General features: G+C 52.8%; 2 protein-coding genes across 9 annotated transcripts; one reads left to right on the forward strand and one right to left on the reverse strand.

Moving 5' to 3' along the window:
• Positions 1–4313: 4313 nt before the first annotated feature.
• On the reverse strand, positions 4314–8684 carry PAXX (PAXX non-homologous end joining factor). Of its 8 annotated transcripts, none has more exons than XM_037798173.1 (7): positions 8448–8678; positions 8305–8365; positions 8026–8075; positions 7756–7946; positions 7607–7675; positions 7357–7441; positions 4314–7264 (listed from the first exon to the last, which is right to left on the reverse strand). In XM_037798173.1, the coding sequence occupies exons 1-7, from the start codon at positions 8564–8566 to the stop codon at positions 7018–7020; spliced, it is 822 nt and encodes a 273-aa protein (XP_037654101.1). In that variant the 5' UTR covers positions 8567–8678; the 3' UTR covers positions 4314–7017. The 8 variants fall into 8 exon arrangements, with proteins under 8 accessions (XP_037654101.1, XP_037654103.1, XP_037654105.1 ...); XM_037798175.1 differs by having other exon boundaries at positions 4314–7268; positions 7756–7843; positions 8448–8675; XM_037798180.1 differs by having other exon boundaries at positions 7093–7264; positions 7756–7843; positions 8448–8679.
• CLIC3 (chloride intracellular channel 3) lies at positions 4595–6878 on the forward strand. The gene is made up of 6 exons (XM_037798182.1): positions 4595–4696; positions 5434–5543; positions 5623–5748; positions 5890–5996; positions 6068–6243; positions 6323–6878. The coding sequence occupies exons 1-6, from the start codon at positions 4661–4663 to the stop codon at positions 6479–6481; spliced, it is 714 nt and encodes a 237-aa protein (XP_037654110.1). The 5' UTR covers positions 4595–4660; the 3' UTR covers positions 6482–6878.
• Positions 8685–18693: the final 10009 nt, after the last annotated feature.

An 18693-nucleotide genomic window follows, 5' to 3' on the forward strand; every position in this document is an offset into this window, starting at 1 on the left:
AGGGTTCAAATGAATACATTGCCCCAGCTTTTTATTTAAAACATTTTAAATGGTCAGAAAAGTTGCAAAGATATAAAGTAAGCAGCGTGTTTCCTGCACCCACGTTCACCCTTTGCTGTACTCTTGCCCTGGCTGCTGGCCCTCGCCTCTCTCCCTTCGCACCGCCCCAGGACCCTCAGCTCAGGGCCTCTCTCCCAGGGCAGGGCCTGAGCCAGGACGTGCCGCTGGCCCGGGCTCAGTCCCGACTCTGGGCTCCCCGGAGCGATGGCCTCTCCAGCCGGTCCCAGTTTCAGCCCAGGACCCGGGCAGGGACCCACCTCGCCTCGCCTTGGCCCGGTGGCTCTTCCAAGGCCTTCCCCCTGGGGACGCGGGCTGGACAGCGGGGTTTAGGCCGCAGCCCCTGGGCCAACAGTCTCCCTTTGGCCAGAGGCAGGTGGGTGCCTGGGGCCGAGTGCCTCCCGGGAGGTGCGGGGGCGCCTCGTCCCACCGCAAACTCGTGATGCCAGCTGTCCCATGGCGTCGCACGGTGTCCCACGGCTGCCCGCGGAGGCCAGGACCGCGTGGCTCAGAGGCGGCGGCCGCGCTCTGCTCCAGGAGGACCTTTCTCCCTTCAGGGTCAGGAAGCCGCCGGGGCAATGCCGTGGCTCGGCCCCCAGCAGTGAATCTCCTAAGCAATTCATTCTTTCTGCTTTTATTAGCTGACATTTTTCTCTCACGAAGAGCTGCTTCCCTCTTTTTTTTCCTTATCTTCATTTTATTGAGATATATTCACATACCATGCAGTCATACAAAACAAATCGTACATTCGATTGTTCACAGTACCATTACATAGTTGTACATTCATCACCTAAATCAATCCCTGACACCTTCATTAGCACACACACAAAAATAATAAGAATAATAATTAAAGTGAAAAGAGCAATTGAAGTAAAAAGAACACTGGGTACCTTTGTCTGTTTGTTTGTTTGTTTCCTTCCCCCATTTTTCTACTCATCCATCCATAAACTAGACAAAGTGGAGTGTGGTCCTTATGGCTTTCCCAATCCCATTGTCACCCCTCATAAGCTACATTTTTATACAATCGTCTTCAAGATTCATGGGTTCTGGGTTGTAGTTTGATAGTTTCAGGTATCCACCACCAGCTACCCCAATTCATTAGAAACTAAAAAAGGGTTGTCTAAATTGTGCATAAGAGTGCCCACCAGAGTGACCTCTCGGCTCCTTTTGGAATCTCTCTGCCACTGAAGCTTATTTCATTTCCTTTCACATCCCCCTTTTGGTCAAGAAGATGGTCTCCATCCCATGATGCTGGGTCTACATTCCTCCCCGGGAGTCATATTCCACGTTGCCAGGGAGATTCACTCCCCTGGGTGTCTGATCCCACGTAGGGGGGAGGGCAGTGATTTCACCTTTCAAGTTGGCTTAGCTAGAGAGAGAGGGCCACATCTGAGCAACAAAGAGGCATTCGGGAGGAGGCTCTTAGGCACAATTATAGGGAGGCCTAGCCTCTCCTTTGCAGCAACCGTCTTCCCAAGGGCAAGTCAAGTCCCGTGGTAGAGGGCTCAGCTCATCAAACCACCAGTCCCCTATGTCTGTGAGCACATCAGCAGCTATCCAGGTGGGGCAGCCCAATACCCCTGCATTCTCCACCAGCTCCTCAGGGGGGCTCTGCATATTTTTTTCCTTGTTTTTTTTTTTTTTTAAATCAACTGTATGAAAAAAAAAAATAAAAAAAACATACAATAAAAGAACATTTCAAAGAGACCATAACAAGGGAGTAAGAAAAAGACAACTAACCTAAGATAACTACTTTACTTCCAACATGTTCCTACTCTACCCCAAGAAAGTAACCTAATATGGCAACATTTCAGTGAACTTGTTCCTACTACATCCATCAGAAATTAACAGACCATAGTCATTCCTGGGCATCCCCAGAACGTTAAATAGCTTATCTGTTCTTCTTGGATTATTGTTCCCCCTTCCTTAATTGCTCTCTATTGCTAGTTCTCCTACATTCTACATTATAAAGCATTTGTTTTACATTTTCCAAAGTTCACATTAGTGGTAGCATATAATATCTCTCTTTTTGTGCCTGGCTCATTTCGCTCAGCATTATGTCTTCAAGGTTCATCCATGTTGTCATATGTTTCACAACATCGTTCCGCTGCTCCCCTCTTAAAAATATCAGTATGGACTCCTTCCTTAAATGAAGGTGCTATAGTTCACCAGTGTCACATTTTGCTGCTCAAATTTGGTCAATGGGAGACTCTTTAAGATGGCTTTCATGTCCTTGTGATGTGTCCCCATTTTTTTGGGCACTTCCTTCCTTTCTGTGATGAGACTCCCAGGGGTGCACCCCTTTCCCGCTGCAGTCCTGGCACTGGCTGTCTCCGGGGAGCCGGCCCTTCCAGTGGGGAGTGGGTGTCAGAGCCCAGGAGCTGGTGCTGGGGGCCCCTGCACCCTCCTTGTGCCCATGTTTGTCTTCAGAGCAGGGAGGGGCCATGGGAGGGGTCCTCCAGCAGCCAGTCACCCTAACACAGCGCCAGGTCCCGGCACCCTGGGCAGCGGCCTCCAGCCCAGGGGCCTGTGGGGAAGGAGGAGGAGTGGGCTCCGGGGCTGAGGCCCCTCCAGAGGCTCCTCTGTGCTTATGGGGTTGGTGAGACCCTGCGGGGGGGGAGTGGTGGTGTTTGGAGATAACTGGACCATGCGTCCAATTGAGGTTAGTGACCGTGAATTTCCTTAAAATATTTACTATGAAAATGTGCTAGAAAATTCAACCAGACAGACGGACAGAAGGCAAAGGTTCGTTTTCTGTGTTTCCACTTAGAGGTAATCAAGGAGTCTCTTGAGGCTTTTTTCAGATGTGCACAAGCGTCGATTCAGGGTGATGTGCTGGACTGAGTAGTGTCTCCCCAAAACTCGTGTCCATGGGGACCTCGGATGTGACCTTTGCAGTTGTGATCAGCTAAACCCAATACGACTGGTGTCCTCAGAATGAAGACAGACGGACAGGCAGGGACAAGGCCGTGTGACCACAGAGGTTGGGTGACGTCCCCGGCTGTGGCACTTTGTTCCGGCAGCCCTGGGAGACACACAGGTCACCCCACTGTCATTCTCTTGTTTGCTTCCCCTTATCCTCAGGTGTGCGCCGACTCAGGTGCCTGCAGACAGGTGCACGGGGACCCATCCACAGAGAGACCAGCTGCTTCCAGGGCTTTCTGCTCCCACAGCAGGCCGGGAGCCCGCGTGTGGGGCGCTCAGCGGGCAGCCCCCCGGGCTCCCACCCAGCCAGCGCCGGACCAGCAGCTCTGTGGCTCCTGCCCCACACCCAGCACCACAGGCTGCTCCCCAAACATGCACCCCCACTTTCTGCCAGTTGGAATGAGAAAGCCTATCTTGTTTAGATGTGTTTCTTTAAGTACGTTAAAGTGAAAACATCTTTCCACATAGTTTGTTTCATATTTCCTTTTTCCTGAAACACCTGTTCATTTTATTTTCGGTTCCTCTTTTCTTACAGAGGATTTTTTTAAACAAGAGACACACACACCAAGGACATCCGGCGCGCACGTGCAGGCGCAGGGCGCTCAGGCCGCCCGTGCAGGGGCGCGGCTTGGCTGCCGACGGAGGCAGGTGGAGGGAAACCGAGGCTCCAGGGCGGTCCTGGAGGGCAGCGGCGCGCAGGGGAGGCGGACGCTGCGGGTGCCGGCCCGGGACAGTCTCGGGGCCTTGGCCGGGGCGACGTGTGCCCCAGCGCGCGTGACCGAGGCTTTGGCAAAAAGGCGGAGCGGGCAAAGCGGGCCCCTGGGCCGGTGCCACCGCGGCCACCCGTCGGGGCCACCGCGGCCCGTCCCCCCGGCGGGGCGAGCGGGAGGGCGGTGCCGGGGCGATCCCGCTTCTGGCCACCAGGTGGCGGCCGAGTTCCCGCGGGGCACCCTCAACCCCCGCCCCCCACGGCAGGGCTGGCGGCCCCAGTGGGGGTCCCCGGACAGCCAGAGCGCCGCGCTCACCGGCGGGCCCGCCCGACCCCCGACCGTCCCCTTTTCCTGCCCACGTCAGGAGGTTGTGGCTCCTGATCCGTCTCCTGAGCTTCCCTCCAGAAGGAAAGGAACGCCTGCTCCGAGGGACGGCGGTGGGCGTCAGCAGGGCCCTCCACCAGGGCCGGGTCTCCCTCCGCCCCGCGGGCACGTCCGCAATGTGGGCCCAGCCCTGCGCCGGGCGAGGCAGGCACGGCCGGGACCGGCCCGGCGAGGCCAGCCGGTCGGAGGGGCGGCCCTCCCGAGGGCGCTTATCACACTGGCAATGGGCGGATCCTGCAGATTAGGAAACCGAGGCACGGGCTGAGGCTAGGTTGTTCACGCCCCCTCCCCCAAAAAGGCACCTTGGTTTTCTGGGCTGGAGGCTCTGACAGAGAGGTGTTCACTGCAGGGGGGACCCCGGGGCAGACCCGGGGCGGGGGTCCACGGCAGGGGTGCACGGACCTGGCTGAGCCCCCTCACCCCACATCCACTGTCCCGGCATCCAGCACTGGGGCTGCCGGCCTCGCCCGCCGCCTGCACTGGCTGCGCACTGGGTGGCTCCACGGGGCGGGGCCGGGCCGGGGGGCGGGGCGGCCGGAGCCTTAAAGCGCTCCCCGGGCCCCCGCCCCGCTCAGCCTCCCGCCATGGCCGAGACCGCCAAGCTCCAGCTGTTTGTCAAGGTGCGGGGCCAGCTGGGTGGGGACGGCCGCGGGCGCCGGGGGGAGTGGGGGGCTGTGCTTCCCGGGGTGAGAGGGGTCGCAGGGCAGCAGCCAGCGCAGCCCCTGCGGTGGGCCCAGGGGCCTCGGGCGGGCCACCGACGTTGAGTGAAGTGGGCGCAGCCTGGGGGGAGCCCCCGTGAGCTGTCCCCTAAGTCACTGGGCGTCCCTGTGCCCAGCTCAGCCCTCCTGGAGAAAAGCCCCCAGTGGGGAGGTGCCAACGACCCGGGCCTTGGTGTTGGGGTCTGTGTGCAGCATGACAGGCCCGCCAGGCCCCCTGGCCCTCAGGTCTGGGCCCCGGGGTGTTGATTGGCCTGTGTGGGGGCTGCCAGTCTCTGCCCGCCTGCCCACCCTCGAGGTGCTGGGGAGCAAGTGCGGTGCCAGCCGCGGAGCCCAGCTTGGTGAGAGTGAATCACTGAGGAAACAGCTCACCCAGCCCAGCCCACCCCTGCGACCTGCTTGCTGGGCCTGGAGCCCAGGGCCTGGCCTCTGCCCAGGCTCAGCAGAGGAGGGCGGAGGGCCCTGGGCTGTGGTCCCACCCTGCCCTGCTCCCAGCCGCCCTGGGCCCCTCTCCATTGCGCAGGGCCCAAGTCAAGGGCCCTCACCACCCTCTTGGGCAGTCTGGCCTTGCTCCAGCCCCAGCTAGCCGTGTGAGGCAGCTCCCCCCAGCCTGGCAGCCTGACACCCCTGCCTGCCCCCAGGCCAGCGAGGATGGTGAGAGCGTGGGGCACTGCCCTTCCTGCCAGCGCCTCTTCATGATCCTGCTCCTCAAAGGCGTACCCTTCACACTCACCACCGTGGACACGCGGAGGTGAGCTGCCACCCCGGGACCCGCCACCCCTGGCCTGGGAGCCCCTGCCAGCACCCTCGCGCCTGCCTCGCACCCACAGGTCCCCTGACGTGCTGAAGGACTTCGCCCCGGGCTCGCAGCTGCCCATCCTGCTCTACGATGGCGAAGCCAAGACGGACACGCTGCAAATAGAAGAGTTCCTGGAGGAGACCCTGGGGCCCCCCGAGTGAGGGGCAGCGGGGAGAGGGAGGGAAAGACAGGACAGGAGCCCAGGGAGGACATCCCCAGGGCCTGGGGGGGGGGGCGCTTCAGGGCCCTGACAGGGTGGGGGGCTCCCCAGGACTCTGACAGAAGCCTCCTCCCCCAGCTTCCCCAGCCTGGCACCCCGCTACAGGGCATCCTCCACGGCGGGCAACGACGTCTTCCACAGGTTCTCTGCGTTCATCAAGAACCCGGTGCCTGCACAGGACGACGGTGAGGCAACGGGGGCCGGGCTGGGAGGGTGTGCCCCGGGCCGGGTCCTCACCGCACCCCACCCTCCCCAGCCCTCTACCAGCAACTGCTGCGCGCCCTCGCCAAGCTGGATGGCTACCTGCGCGCGCCCCTGGAGCACGAGCTGGCGCGGGAGCCGCAGCTGCGCGAGTCCCGCCGCCGCTTCCTGGACAGCGACCAGCTCACACTGGCCGACTGCGGCCTGCTACCCAAGCTGCACGTCGTCGACGTGAGTCCGGGCGCGGGGCGGCGGGCTGGGGGCCGCGGCGGGTGCGAGCCAGGCCCTGACCCGCGCCCCCGGCCCGCAGACGGTGTGCGCGCACTTCCGCCAGGCGCCTGTCCCCGCTGAGCTGCGCGGCGTCCGCCGCTACCTGGAGAGCGCGCTGCAGGAGAAGGAGTTCAAGTACACGTGTCCGCACAGCGCCGAGATCTTGGCGGCCTACCGGCCCGCCGTGCGCCCCCGCTAGCGCCCGCCCCTAGAGCCACCTCTGGCCAGACGTCCGAGCGACCAGAGACCCCGAGATGGCTGCTGCCCAAGCCCCCTGCATGGGACACTCAGCCCAAGATGACCCACCCAAATGACAAGGACAGGAGAGCCCGTTGGTAGGGGTGGAGCCCACGTCCCCCCGGCCCCCCGCCGAGCAAACACACGGACTGGGGGCCTCCTGCAGCTACCCGGGCTGTGACTAAAATTGCAAGGACTGGACTGGGCTCCCAAACCAGTCAGGCCAGGGCAGGGTGGGGAGGCAGGACAGCCAAGGAGGGCGGGGAGCGGAGGCCCAGCCCTGGCCACCTCAGGGCTCACAGCCAGGTGGGCGGGGGCTGCAACAGCCAGGCTCAGGGTGGGTCAAACACGTAACCGCACAGGAGCTACTGTGTGCATGTGTGTGTGTGTGTGTGTGGGAGGCAGCCCTGTGCCCCAGCCCCCAGCTCCCGGGCTGCCCCGGTCTGGGAAAGCCCTGCCCCCGCCGGCCGGACCCCGCAGCCCCACACCATCACCCGCTCAGCATCCTGTGGCCCCGGCCCAGATCCCAGGCCCCAAGGGGGCATCCCAGACCTCCTTCCCCCAGAGCAGAGCCTGGTCCAGCCCCATGGGAGCATTTATTTGCTGGGAACGGGCTTGAGGAGCAGGATGGACAGGAGGTGGGGGGTCTCCGGGGGCTGCCCCTCCCCTCACAGGCTCATTCCTGGTGGGTCTCGCCTTCTGCTCTGCCTCAGGAGTCCTCGAAGTCCACGCCACCAGCAGGCTTCTTACTGGGGAGAGAAGAGGGGGTGCAGCCTTCTGCGGGCATGGGGTTGGGGCTGGGCCCTGGGCACAGGAGGGAATGGTGTGGGGTGGTACCTCTTGAAGCCGGGGTTGATGAGCGACTCCCCGGGACACCGTCTCCTGACGCCAGGCCCGGGGTGGCCTCTCTGGGGATCTGGGTCTGTGGGAACACAGGATGGGGGTCCTCTCCTGAACCCAGCCCTGCCCCACACAGACAACTGCTGTCTGACCACGAGGCTCAGGATGGGCTTGCTTCAGGGAAAGAATCCCAGAAGAAAGAGCATGGCCGGCTGGGCTTTCAGGGCGGGATAGGGGGTTGGCCTACCTGGCAAAAAGAACTGGGGCCCTGCTGGCCGGGGGGCTTTCCTAGGGCTGGCGGTTGTCTCCTCCAGGGCTGGGCAGAAAAGCCAGTGGGTGCCCGGCCGGGCACCAGAAATGGGACAAGGGCAGGGAACGTGCCCATCCCCACCCTACCTGCCAGCCGCTGCTCCAGCCTGCACACACTGTCTGCCAGGCACAGCGTGAGTGCCTGCAACCTGGGGGCAGCCTCTGGACCCGGCACCTTTGAGAGGTCAAAGGTCAGGGCCGAGGGCCCCCCAGAAAGGGTCAGGGTTACTCTGTCCTCCTGCAGTGTCAGGGTCACAGCTTCCTGCTCGCAGGCTGCTCTGGGGAGGGAAGGGATCTGAGGGCTGCGGACAGGGCCACCCGCTCCCCACCCACCCATCCTCTGGTGCAGACCCTCACCTGAACCGGTGGGTGATGTCCTCAGCGGCACTCAGGCCAAAACGGGCTTTCTGCAGGGCACAGGGGCTGATCAGCAGCTGCCTGGGCCCCCAGACCCACCGGGGAGCACCCCAAACCTGCCTGACCTCAGAACCACCTGGGACTCCAGACCTTCTGGGGACTCCAGAGTCTGGATGGGAAGACCCCAGATTCGCCTGATGGTTGAGCCACCTGGGAGCGCAGCGACAGCGCGGGGGGACCCCAGACCCACTTCCTCCCGGAGGCGCTCCCGGGACCCACCAGGGCCGCCAGGCCGGCCGGCGTGAAGCAGGTGCTCCAGAGCTCCGCGGCGTCGGTCACCCTGGGGCGGGAGGGCCGTCAGGCGGGGCCGGCCGCGGGGCTCCCGGCGCCCCGGCCCCCCGCGAACCGACCCCGCCACTCACTGCAGGTTGAAGCCGGCCGCGTCCCCGCCGCCCTCCCCCTCGCAGTAGCACACGAAGCGGGAGGGTCCGGGGCCGGCCGACAGCGTGCACAGCGGCGGCACCAGCGGCGGCGGCACCATGACTCCTCGGCCGCCGGAGGGACCCGGGAGGGGACAGGGGGCGCCGGGAGGGAGGGAACCGGCTGCGGGGCTGAGGGCGCCTGCGCGGCGGGCGCTGCCGGAGTCGGGCCTAGGGCGCCTGCGCAGGCCGGAGACGGGCCGCGGGCGGGGCTTCCGGTCTTGAGGGGCCTAGGCCGGCTGTGGGGCTTAGGGCGCCGGCGGGGCGGAGTCTGGCCTGGGCGGGACTTCCGGAGCCGGGAGGGGCGTGGCCTGCGCCCGATGAGCGGGGCGGGGCTCCGAAATCGGATAAGAAAACCACAAAATCCAAACACCGGAAATGCTGACGTGAACGTCCACGAACTGCAACCTACCACTAGTCTGCAGCCACGGACGTCTTCCTGGCCGGGGGCCCTCTTCTTCAGTGCGGGACACGCGGCGCGATGTGGGCGGGGCCTCCAGCTCGGACGCGGGGAGGGTCTAAGGGGCTTTGGGCGTGTGGCCTCCGAGGGGCGAGGGGGAGAGCGGGAAGGAAAAAGGGGCCAGCGTTGCGCGCCACGCCGTGGGGCCCTTGGAAGCTGAGCAGCAAAAAGGGGGACACGGGACAGAGAGGGAGCAGCCAGTGAGGCGGAGGGCGGCGGGGGCTGGGGTCCCAGAGGTCGGGGGGGAGGGGGCCGCTGCCCTGCGCTGCCGAGCCGTCCAGGAGGGGCCGCGGTGGGGACCGGCGCTGACCCACCGAGGGGGCCACGTCAGGGCAGCTGCTCTAGATTCCCGAGGAGGCCCCCTTCTCTCTCTCCTCTCTGCTCCTCCCACCCGCCGGCTTCTGGGTCAAATCCTGCCGGGAGCAGGGCTGCAAATCCACGGGGGACAGCGGGAAAAGTGCTTTCTTTCGTATTGCAAGATGTGGACCGTGCACCAGGTGCCCACCGGGGAGGGTGGGGGCACGCGTGTGGACGTTTGCCACCATCGCGCCATCGCAGTCCAATGACTCTTCATTCAGTAATTCCCCGTGGACTGGGCTGGTGGTCCATTGCTGCTGCAGGAGCCACCCCAAAATGGGAGGCTTAAAACGTCGTGTGGGGGACTGGACAAGGCTGCAACCCCACCCACAGCTGTGGGCTCATTGCAGCACAGGCTCTTCCAAGATTCTACCGAGAGGAGACCAGATTGCATCCGGGTGGGCCTGAGTCCACATTCCTGGACTTCTTACAAAGAGAGGAAATTTAGACGTGGTCTGCAGGGAGAAGCCAGACGGGAGGGAGAGATGGCCATGTGTCGGGTGCACAGGCTGAGCCACCCTCAGAACGAGACAGACCCCAGGAGATAGCGTGGCCTGGGGTTACCTTGATGAGGGACTTCTAGTATCGCTAACTGAGACGGCGATTCCTGCCGTGGAATCCCAGTGGTGCGTGGAGTTTGTCCTAGCAGCCCTGGAAGACTAATGCATCGGTGGGCATTTGTTTTGGTGGTGCACCCCAGTTTGAGCCGGGCTCTGGTGGACTTGCTGCTGCTCTGCTCTGTGTCAGCCAGGGTGGCCAGAAGGCTCCTTGCCCGGTATCCACAGATGGTGCTGAGTAATGGCAGCTGGAGCCTAGTGTGGGCATGCCAAGGGAGAGTCAGCCCACCCAAGCCGGATCGCCAGGCTGCATCACTCCCACCACGGTCTGTTCCTAGCCAGTCCCTAAGTCCAGGCCGTTTTCAAAAGAGACTGCCGGCAAACTTGTGGGCATGTTAAAACCACCACATGGAACTTCTGATCGTCTCCAGGAAAGAGAAGGGGCCGTATCCAAAATGCAGATGGTTCTGAGGAAATACTATGCACAACTTTATAATGCTAAATTTGTCAATCCTTTTGAAGGGGTTGGTTTTCCAGGAAAACATAGACTACATGCTGACAGAATAAATGGAAAACCTGAATAGGTAATACAAGAAACTGGAAAGTGAGTCAGAGCATCCCCCCCGGAGGGTTGCTGCTCATTTACAATTGCATCAAAAATATGAAATACATGGGGATAAATCTGACAAAAGATGTGCAAGAGGTGTGCACTGCAAACTGCAGAACCTTGCTGGGAGGAATTAAGTAAGACCTAAATAAATGGGGAGATATGCTGCATTCGTGAGTTGGAAAACTCAGTATTGTTAAAGCGTCCATTCTCCTTCAAAGTGATGTATTGATGCAATGCAATCCCAGTGAAATCCCGATGGCCTTCCACTGTTTGTTTTTTGGTAGAACTTGACAAACTGATACTAAAGTTTATATGCAAATGCAAAGGATCTAAAGAGCTGAAACAACCTTGAAAAAGAACAACAAAGCTGGGCAGCTAACATTACCCAAAATGAAGGCTTATAAGCTAATATTACCCAACCTCAAGCTATCAAGATAAAGTGATTCTGGCTAAAGATAGATGCAGAGGCCAATGGACCAGATGAGAGAGCTCAGAAACAGATCCCGACACACATGGAAACTGGCTCTGGGTGATCCATTGTTTCGGTTTGCTAATGCTGCCATCATGCAAAACACCAGAAATGGATTGGCTTTTATATACGGGGTTTTTTTGGTTACAAAGTTACAGACTTAAGGCCATAAAGTGTCCAAGGTAAGACATCAGCAATAGGGTACCTTCACTGGAGAAAGCCCATTGGCATCCAGAAAACCTCTGTTGTCTGGGAAGGCATATGGCTGGTGTCTGCTTGCTCCCAGGTTGCGTTTCAAAATTGCATTCTCCAAAATGTCAGTATCAGCTTTCAATGGCCGTCTTCAAAATGTCTCTCTATGATGCAGCTTTCCAAATGTCACTCACAGCTGCTCTGAGCTCCTTCTATTTGCCAGCTCTTTTATATGGCTCCAGTGATTCAATTAAGATCCACCCTGAATGGGTGGGGTGACACCTCCATGGAAATTATCCAATCAAAGGTCTTGCCTAGAGTTGATTGAGTCACATCTCCATGGATAGGCTTAATCAGTAGGTTCCAACCTAATTAACACTAATACGTCTGACCCCCCAAGATTGCGTCAAAGAACATGGTGTTCAGGGAGACATAATATATCCAAACCGGCACATCCAGTGAGAAACGATCATCTTTTCAGGCAGTGGTGCTGGAACCGCTGGAAATCCGTATGCAAACAAACGAACAAACAAAAACCTTTGATCCATGCCTCACACTACCTACAAAAATTAACTCGAGAGAGTGGCCGGAGGACGCCTGGGTCTATGGTTTCAGGGTGCAAGCAGCCATAGAGGGTCCCTCATAGTACGTGGAGGGGACATGGGCAAAAACGTGGAGAGACTCTGCCTCAAGGCATGGGGTGAGTTTGTTTGGCTGGAACTGCCTCCTGGGGCCGGCAGCAACAAGACGACTCCCGGGCCAGGGAATAAGCAGCGGCTCTCTACTCCCGTGCCCCCACCTTGGCAGTTAGCTGGGAGGTGATCCTCCACAGCCAGTAGGGAGCTCCTGTGAGGGAACCTGGGAAGCAGCATTTACTCTCCCCCCACAGAAGTCCAGGGGGTGCACCGGCAAGAAGTGGGGATAGGAGAGGCACCATGCAGCCACCAGGAGCCCCTCCCACACCCCAGAGGCTTGCAGGTGCAGGACAGGAAGGGAACGGGGCATGTTTGAGGGGGAGGGTACCCTTGAGCAGACTCTCTGCTGAACTGCACAGGGCCCACATCACACCCCCGGGCCAGGCAGTCCCCAGAGCACACAGAGAACAGGTGCACTGATTGGATCTACACCCAGTTTGGACTCTGCCCACTACACAGGAGAGGTTCTAGAAAGACCAATGTTATAGGGACATCTCCTGGTAGGTTAGGAAAACTGCACTCCAGCAAGCTGTAGCTCTCACAAATTATATATGAATGCTCAAATAACTTTGCATTTCCCCAAATAACCTTATCAAGACAAGCAAATGCCCTCAAACCAACAGAAAATCATAAAGCACTTGAAGAATCTAGAAGACATGGACAAGCCAAATGAACAAATTAAAAAGCCGGAAGAGTCACAAAATTTGGAGCAGTTAATTAAAGAAGTGCACACAAATCTCCAAAACAACTTCAAAAAGATGGCTAAATACATAGAGGACATCAAGAAGATTCTAGAAGAGCACAAAGAAGAATTTGAAAGAGTAAATAAAAAAAATAGCAGATCTTATGGAAATAAAAAATACTGTTGATCAAATTAAAAATATAGTGGAGACACACAACAGCAGATTTGAAAAGGGAGAAGAAAGAATAAGTGAACTAGGGGACAAAACAATTGAATGCGAACACACAAAAGAACAAATGGTGAAGAAAATCAAAAAGTTTGAAATGGATCTCAGGGACATGACGGACAACATGAGGCACAGAAATATAAGAATTATTGGTGTCCCAGAAGAAAAAGAGAAAAATAAAGAGCTAGGAAGAGTGTTTCAAGACATAGTTGGGGAAAACTTCCCAAACCTTCTAAATGACATAAATATGAAAATCAAAGATGCCCAATTAACTCTAAATAGAATATATCCAAATAAACCTACTCCAAGACATATACTGATTAGATTGTCAAATGCTGAAGAGAAGGAAAAACTTCTGAAAGCAGCAAGAGAGAAGCGATTCACCACATACAATGGAAACAACATAAGACTAAATACTGACTACTCAGCAGGCACCATGGAGGTGAGAAGGCAGTGGTATGACATATTTAGGATTCTGAAAAAGAAAGATTGCCAGCCAAGAATTGTTTATCCAGCAAAGCTCTCCTTCAAAATTGAGGAAGAGTTTAAAATTTTCACAAACGAATGCCAAGATAATTTGTTAACAAGAGACCTGCCCTGCAAGAAATACTAAAGGGAGCTCTACAGGCTGAGAAAAAAGAAAGGAGAGAGAGGTCTGGAGAAGGGCACAGAACTGAAGAGTATTAGAAGGGTAACTTACAGGAAAAAAACAGAAAGAGGGAAAAAATAGATCTATCAACTAAAAACCAAACAATGAAATGGTAGGTTCAAGAACTCCCTTCACAGTAATAACTTTGAATGCCAATGGATTAAACTTCCAATTAAAAGATACAGACTGGTAGAATGGATTGAAAAGTATGACACTTCGTTATACTGTTTACAAGAGATTCATCTTAGGCCCTGCAACACAGAGACTGATGGAAAAAATGTTCTACACAAGCTACAACCAAAAGAAAGCAGGGGTAGCTATACTAATATTGGACAAAATAAGGTTTTAAATGCAAAGATGTCACAAGAGAGAAAGAAAGACACTATATATTAATAAAAGGGACAATTCACCAGGAAGAAACAACAATCATAAATGCTTATGCACCCAATCAAGGAGCTCCAAAGTACATGAGACAAACATTTCCTGGATTGAAGAGAGCAACAGACACATCTACAATAATAGTGGGAGATTTCAACACACCACTCTCTCCTATAGATAGATCAACCAGACAGAACCAATAAGGAAATTGAGAATCTAACAATATGATAAATGACTTAGTCTTAATGACATATATACATCATTACATCCCAAAGTACCAGGATATATGTTCTTCTCTACCTCCCATGGAACATTCCTCAGGATAGATCATATGCTGGGACATAAAACAAGTCTTAATAAATTTAAAAAGATTGAAATTATTCAAAGCACATTCTATGACCACAATGGGTTGCAACTAGAAATCAACAACCACCACAGAACCAAATCTTTCACAAATATATGGAGGTTAAACAACACACTCCTAAACAACCATTGGGTCAAAGAAGAAATTGTGAGAGAAATTGGCAAATATCTAGAGATGAATGAAAATGAGAGCACTACATATCAAAACATAAGGGATGCAGCAAAGGCAGTGCTGAAAGGGAAATTTATAGCTGTAAATGCATATATCAAAAAGCAAAAAAGAGCTAAGACCAAGGACCTAACTGAACAACTGAAGAGGCTTGAGAATTATTAGCAAACTAACCCTAAGGCAAGTAGAAGAAAAGGAGTAACAAAGATTAAAGCAGAAACAAATGAGGTGGATAACAAACAAACAAACAAACAAACAAACAAAAAACCCCAAAAGGTAATTCTTTGAGATCAGCAAGATTGACAGACCCTTAGCTAGACTGACAAAGTCAAAAAGAGAGAAGACCCAAATAAACAGAATCAGAAACAGAGTGGGATAATTACTATGGACCCCAAAGAAATAAAAATAAATCATAAGAGTTTATTACAAACAACTGTATGCCAACAAACTAGACAATTTAGAGGAAATGGACAATTTCCTGGAAACACATGGACAACCTAGATTGACCCAGGAACAAATAGAAGACCTCAACAAACCAGTCACAGGCAAAGAGATCCAATCTGTCATCAAAAATCTACCTACAAATAAAAGCCCAGGGCCAGAAGGCTTCACAGCAGAATTTGATCAAAATTTCCAAAAAGAATTGATACCATTCCTGCTCAAACTCTTTCAAAAAATTGAAGAAAGAGGAACACTACCTAACTCATTTTATGAGGCTAATATCACTCTGATACCAAAACCAGATAAAGTTACACAAAAAAGGAAAACTATAGGCCAATCTCCCTAATGAATATAGATGCAAAAATTCTCAACAAAGTACTTGGAAATCAAATCCAAAGGCACATTATAAGAATTACACACCATGACCGAGTGGGGTTCATTCTTGGCTTGCAATGGTGATTCAGCATAAGAAGATCAATCAATGGAATACAACATATTAAGAAATTCAAAGGGAAAAGTCAAATGATCATCCTGATAGATGCTGAAAAAAGCATTTGACAAAATTCAACATCTCTATTAATAAAAAAATCTTCAAAAGGTAAGAATTGAAGGAAACTTCCCCAATATGATGAAGGGCATGTATGAGAAACCCACAGCCAGCACAGTACTCAATGGTGAGAGACCGAAAGCCTTCCCCCTAAGATCGGGAATGACACAAGGATGCCTGCTGTCACCATTGTTATTCAACATTGTGTTAGAAGTTCTAGCCAGAGCTACTCACCAAGAAAAAGGCATAAAAGTTATTCAAATTGGAAAGGAAGAAGTAAAACTGTCATTGCAGATGATATGATCTTATATTTGGAAAATCCTGAGAAATCAACGACAAAGCTACTTGAGCTAATGAACAAATTCAGCAGAGTGGCAGAATATAAGATTAAAGCACATAAGTCGGTAATGTTCCTATACACTAATGATCTAACTGAAGGGGCGATCAAAAAAAAAAAAAATTCCATTCACAAAAGCAACCAAAAAAACCAAGTACCTAGGAATAAACTTAACCAAGGACATGGAAGACCTCTGCACAGACAACTACAAAATTTAACTAAAGAAATAAAAGGGGATCTAAAAAGGTGGAAAAATGTACCAGTCATGGATAGGAAGACTAAATATTGTTAAGATGTCAATTTTACCAAACTGATCTACAGATTGAACTCAATTCCAATCAAAATTCCAACAACCTACTTTGCAGACTTGGAAAAACTAGTTATCAAGTTTATTTGGAAGGAAAAGGGGACTTGAATTGCCAAAAACATCCTAAAAAAGAGCAAAGTGGGAGGATTTACACTTCCAGACTTTGAAACGTATTATAAAGCTACAGTGGGCAAAACAGCTTGGTATTGGCACAAAGATAGAAATACTGATCGATAGAATTGAATTGGGAGTTTGGAAATAGACCCCCAGATATACAGTTGACTGATTTTTGATAAGGCCCCCAAATCCACTGAAATGGACAGAAGAGTCTCTTCAACAAATGAGGGTGGGAGAAGTGGACAACCATAGCCAAAAGAATGAAAGAGAACCCCTACCTCACACCCTATACAAAAATTAAGTCAAAGTGGATCAAAGACCTCAATATGAGACAGCACAATAAAACTCCTAGAAGGTAATGTAAGGAAACATCTTCAAGACCTAGTATTAGGAGGTCACTTCTTAGACCTTACACCCAAACACAAGCAATGAAAGAAAAAATAGGTAAATGGGAACTCCTCAAGCTTAGAAGTTTCTATACTGCAAAGGAATTTGTCAAAAAGGTAAAGAGGTAGCCGACTCAATGGGAGAAAATATTTGGAAACCGTGTATCTGATAAGAGACTGGTATCTTGCATATATAAAGAAATCCTACAACTCAATGACAATAGTACAAACAGCCCAATTATAAAATGGGAAAAGGATATGAAAAGACAGTTCTCTGAAGAGGAAATACAAATGGCTAAAAAAAAGAAACACATGAAAAAAACTGTTCATCTTCACTAGCTATTAGGGAGATTCAAATCAAGACCACAGTGAGATACCATCTCACACCAATTGGAATGGCTGCCATCCAACAAACAAGAAACTAAAAATGCTGGAAAGGATGTGGAGTCATTGGAACTCTTATTCATTGCTGGTGGGAATGTGTAATGATACAGACATTCTGGAAGACAGTGTGGTGTTTTCTCAGAAAATTAGATATCGAATTACCCTACGATCCAGCAATTCCACTTCTCAGTATGTACCCAGAAGATCTGAAAGCAGTGACACGAACAGACACTTGTACACCGATGTTCATAGCATCACTGTTCACAACTGCCAAGAGATGGAAACAATCCAGTGTCCTTCAACAGACAAGTGGATAAACAAAATGTGGTCTATACACACGATGGAATACTATGCGGCAGTGAGAAGGAACGAGGTCCTGAAACATTTGGCAACACGGATGAACTTGAAGATATAATGCTGAGTGAGGTAAGTCAGACACAAAAGGAGAGATATTGTATGTTACCACTTCTGTGAACTATCTGAAAAATGTAAAATCAATGCCTTATAATGCAGAACATTGGGGACCTAGCGATAGACGGCAGCTAGTGGAGGGGGAATGATAATCTAATATGTTCAGATATGTTGAAGAGAGTGAATTCAAAGGTATGGGAATGGATAGGGGTGACAATTGTTTGTTAATGGGATTATAAGTATCAGAGCTGTATTGAAGGTGAAAAGGGTTGAAAGGGGTTGTTTAAAGGCATGTTTCCCACAGATCAGCACTATAAATACAGATAGATGCTTGCATGATATATTTCTAAGGTATGACACTAGCACAGAGAGTTGACAACAGAAGTATATGGGAAATATCTACATATTACATACTAGGGACTATAATTAATAGGAATACCACACTAGTATGACACAAATACTGGGACAAATAACAGAGCTAACAGGAGCTACGAGATGTTTTGTGTCATGATAATTGTTTATATGTAGAGTGATGAGGATTGTACAAGTGAAGATAATGTGAGATAGGGATGGATTACCGTGGACAGAACATACGCTGTGTGAACTTAGGAACCCGCTACTTTATAAGTGAAGCCCTTGATCTTGAGGTTTCTCTTGTGAAACTTACGGCTGTAAAGAGGAGGCTAAGCCCACCTGTAATTATGCCTAGGAGTCACCTCCAGAGAACCTGTTTTGTTGCTCAAATGTGAACTTTCTCTCTCCAAGTCTAACTCGGCAAATAAATCCATCACCCTCCCCCCGACGTGGGACAGGACCCCCCAGGTGAGTGAGTCTCCCTGGTAACGTGGGACATGGATTCTTGGGTTGGGCCTGGCCCTGGCATCGAGGGATTGAGATGCCTTTTGACCAAAGGGGAGGGAAAGAGGGGCAACGGGGTGGGGTTTTAGTTACTGGGAGAGTTTGGATGGAGTCAGGAGGCTGTCCTGGAGGTTACTCCTAGGCAAGCTTCACCTAAATATGGAAATGCCCACAGTATGCTAAGCCCAAGTCAACAGTAGACCCAAAAACCCTCAAGAATATCCAGATCCCCATCTAGGACTCTATAAAAATTTCACTCACCAAGTTTATTCTCAGAGATTTAAACCCTTTGGAGAGCTCCTCTGTCAGCTAAGTCCCAAACCCAGAGGCAACAGCCTCTTCAACAACATCAACCAGATGTATCCCCTATGCTCATAAAGGTGACTCCCCTTTCAACATGAACAGGTTAGGGTGGGCACTGCCTGGACATCCCTGAAGATCAGGAAAATAGTTGAATCAGAGGAAGGGGGAGCAACAGACAAGACGGAATTTAACAAAGGATTATGAATACTGAATCTTTATACACTTTTCTTTCTCTCAGCTGCTAGGGTACTGTAATAGCTAGAAAGGAAGGAGTGGAATGGTTGAACTCTA

The sequence above is a fragment of the Choloepus didactylus genome, chromosome 10, assembly GCF_015220235.1.
Source record: "Choloepus didactylus isolate mChoDid1 chromosome 10, mChoDid1.pri, whole genome shotgun sequence".
Lineage (NCBI taxonomy): Eukaryota > Metazoa > Chordata > Mammalia > Pilosa > Megalonychidae > Choloepus > Choloepus didactylus.

Bases quoted from the DNA above. Each gene is read 5' to 3' on its own strand.
- CLIC3 (XM_037798182.1), top strand. From the start codon at position 4,661: ATGGCCGAGACCGCCAAGCTCCAGCTGTTTGTCAAG. The intron at 5,544-5,622 runs GTGAGCTGCCAC...TCGCACCCACAG, and splicing joins ACCACCGTGGACACGCGGAG to GTCCCCTGACGTGCTGAAGG. The intron at 6,244-6,322 runs GTGAGTCCGGGC...CCCGGCCCGCAG, and splicing joins CCAAGCTGCACGTCGTCGAC to ACGGTGTGCGCGCACTTCCG.
- PAXX (XM_037798173.1), bottom strand. From the start codon at position 8,566: ATGGTGCCGCCGCCGCTGGTGCCGCCGCTGTGCACGCTGTCGGCCGGC. The intron at 8,076-8,304 runs GTGGGTCCCGGG...TGTGCCCTGCAG, and splicing joins CGGCCGGCCTGGCGGCCCTG to AAAGCCCGTTTTGGCCTGAG. The intron at 7,947-8,025 runs GTGAGGGTCTGC...TTCCCTCCCCAG, and splicing joins GACATCACCCACCGGTTCAG to AGCAGCCTGCGAGCAGGAAG.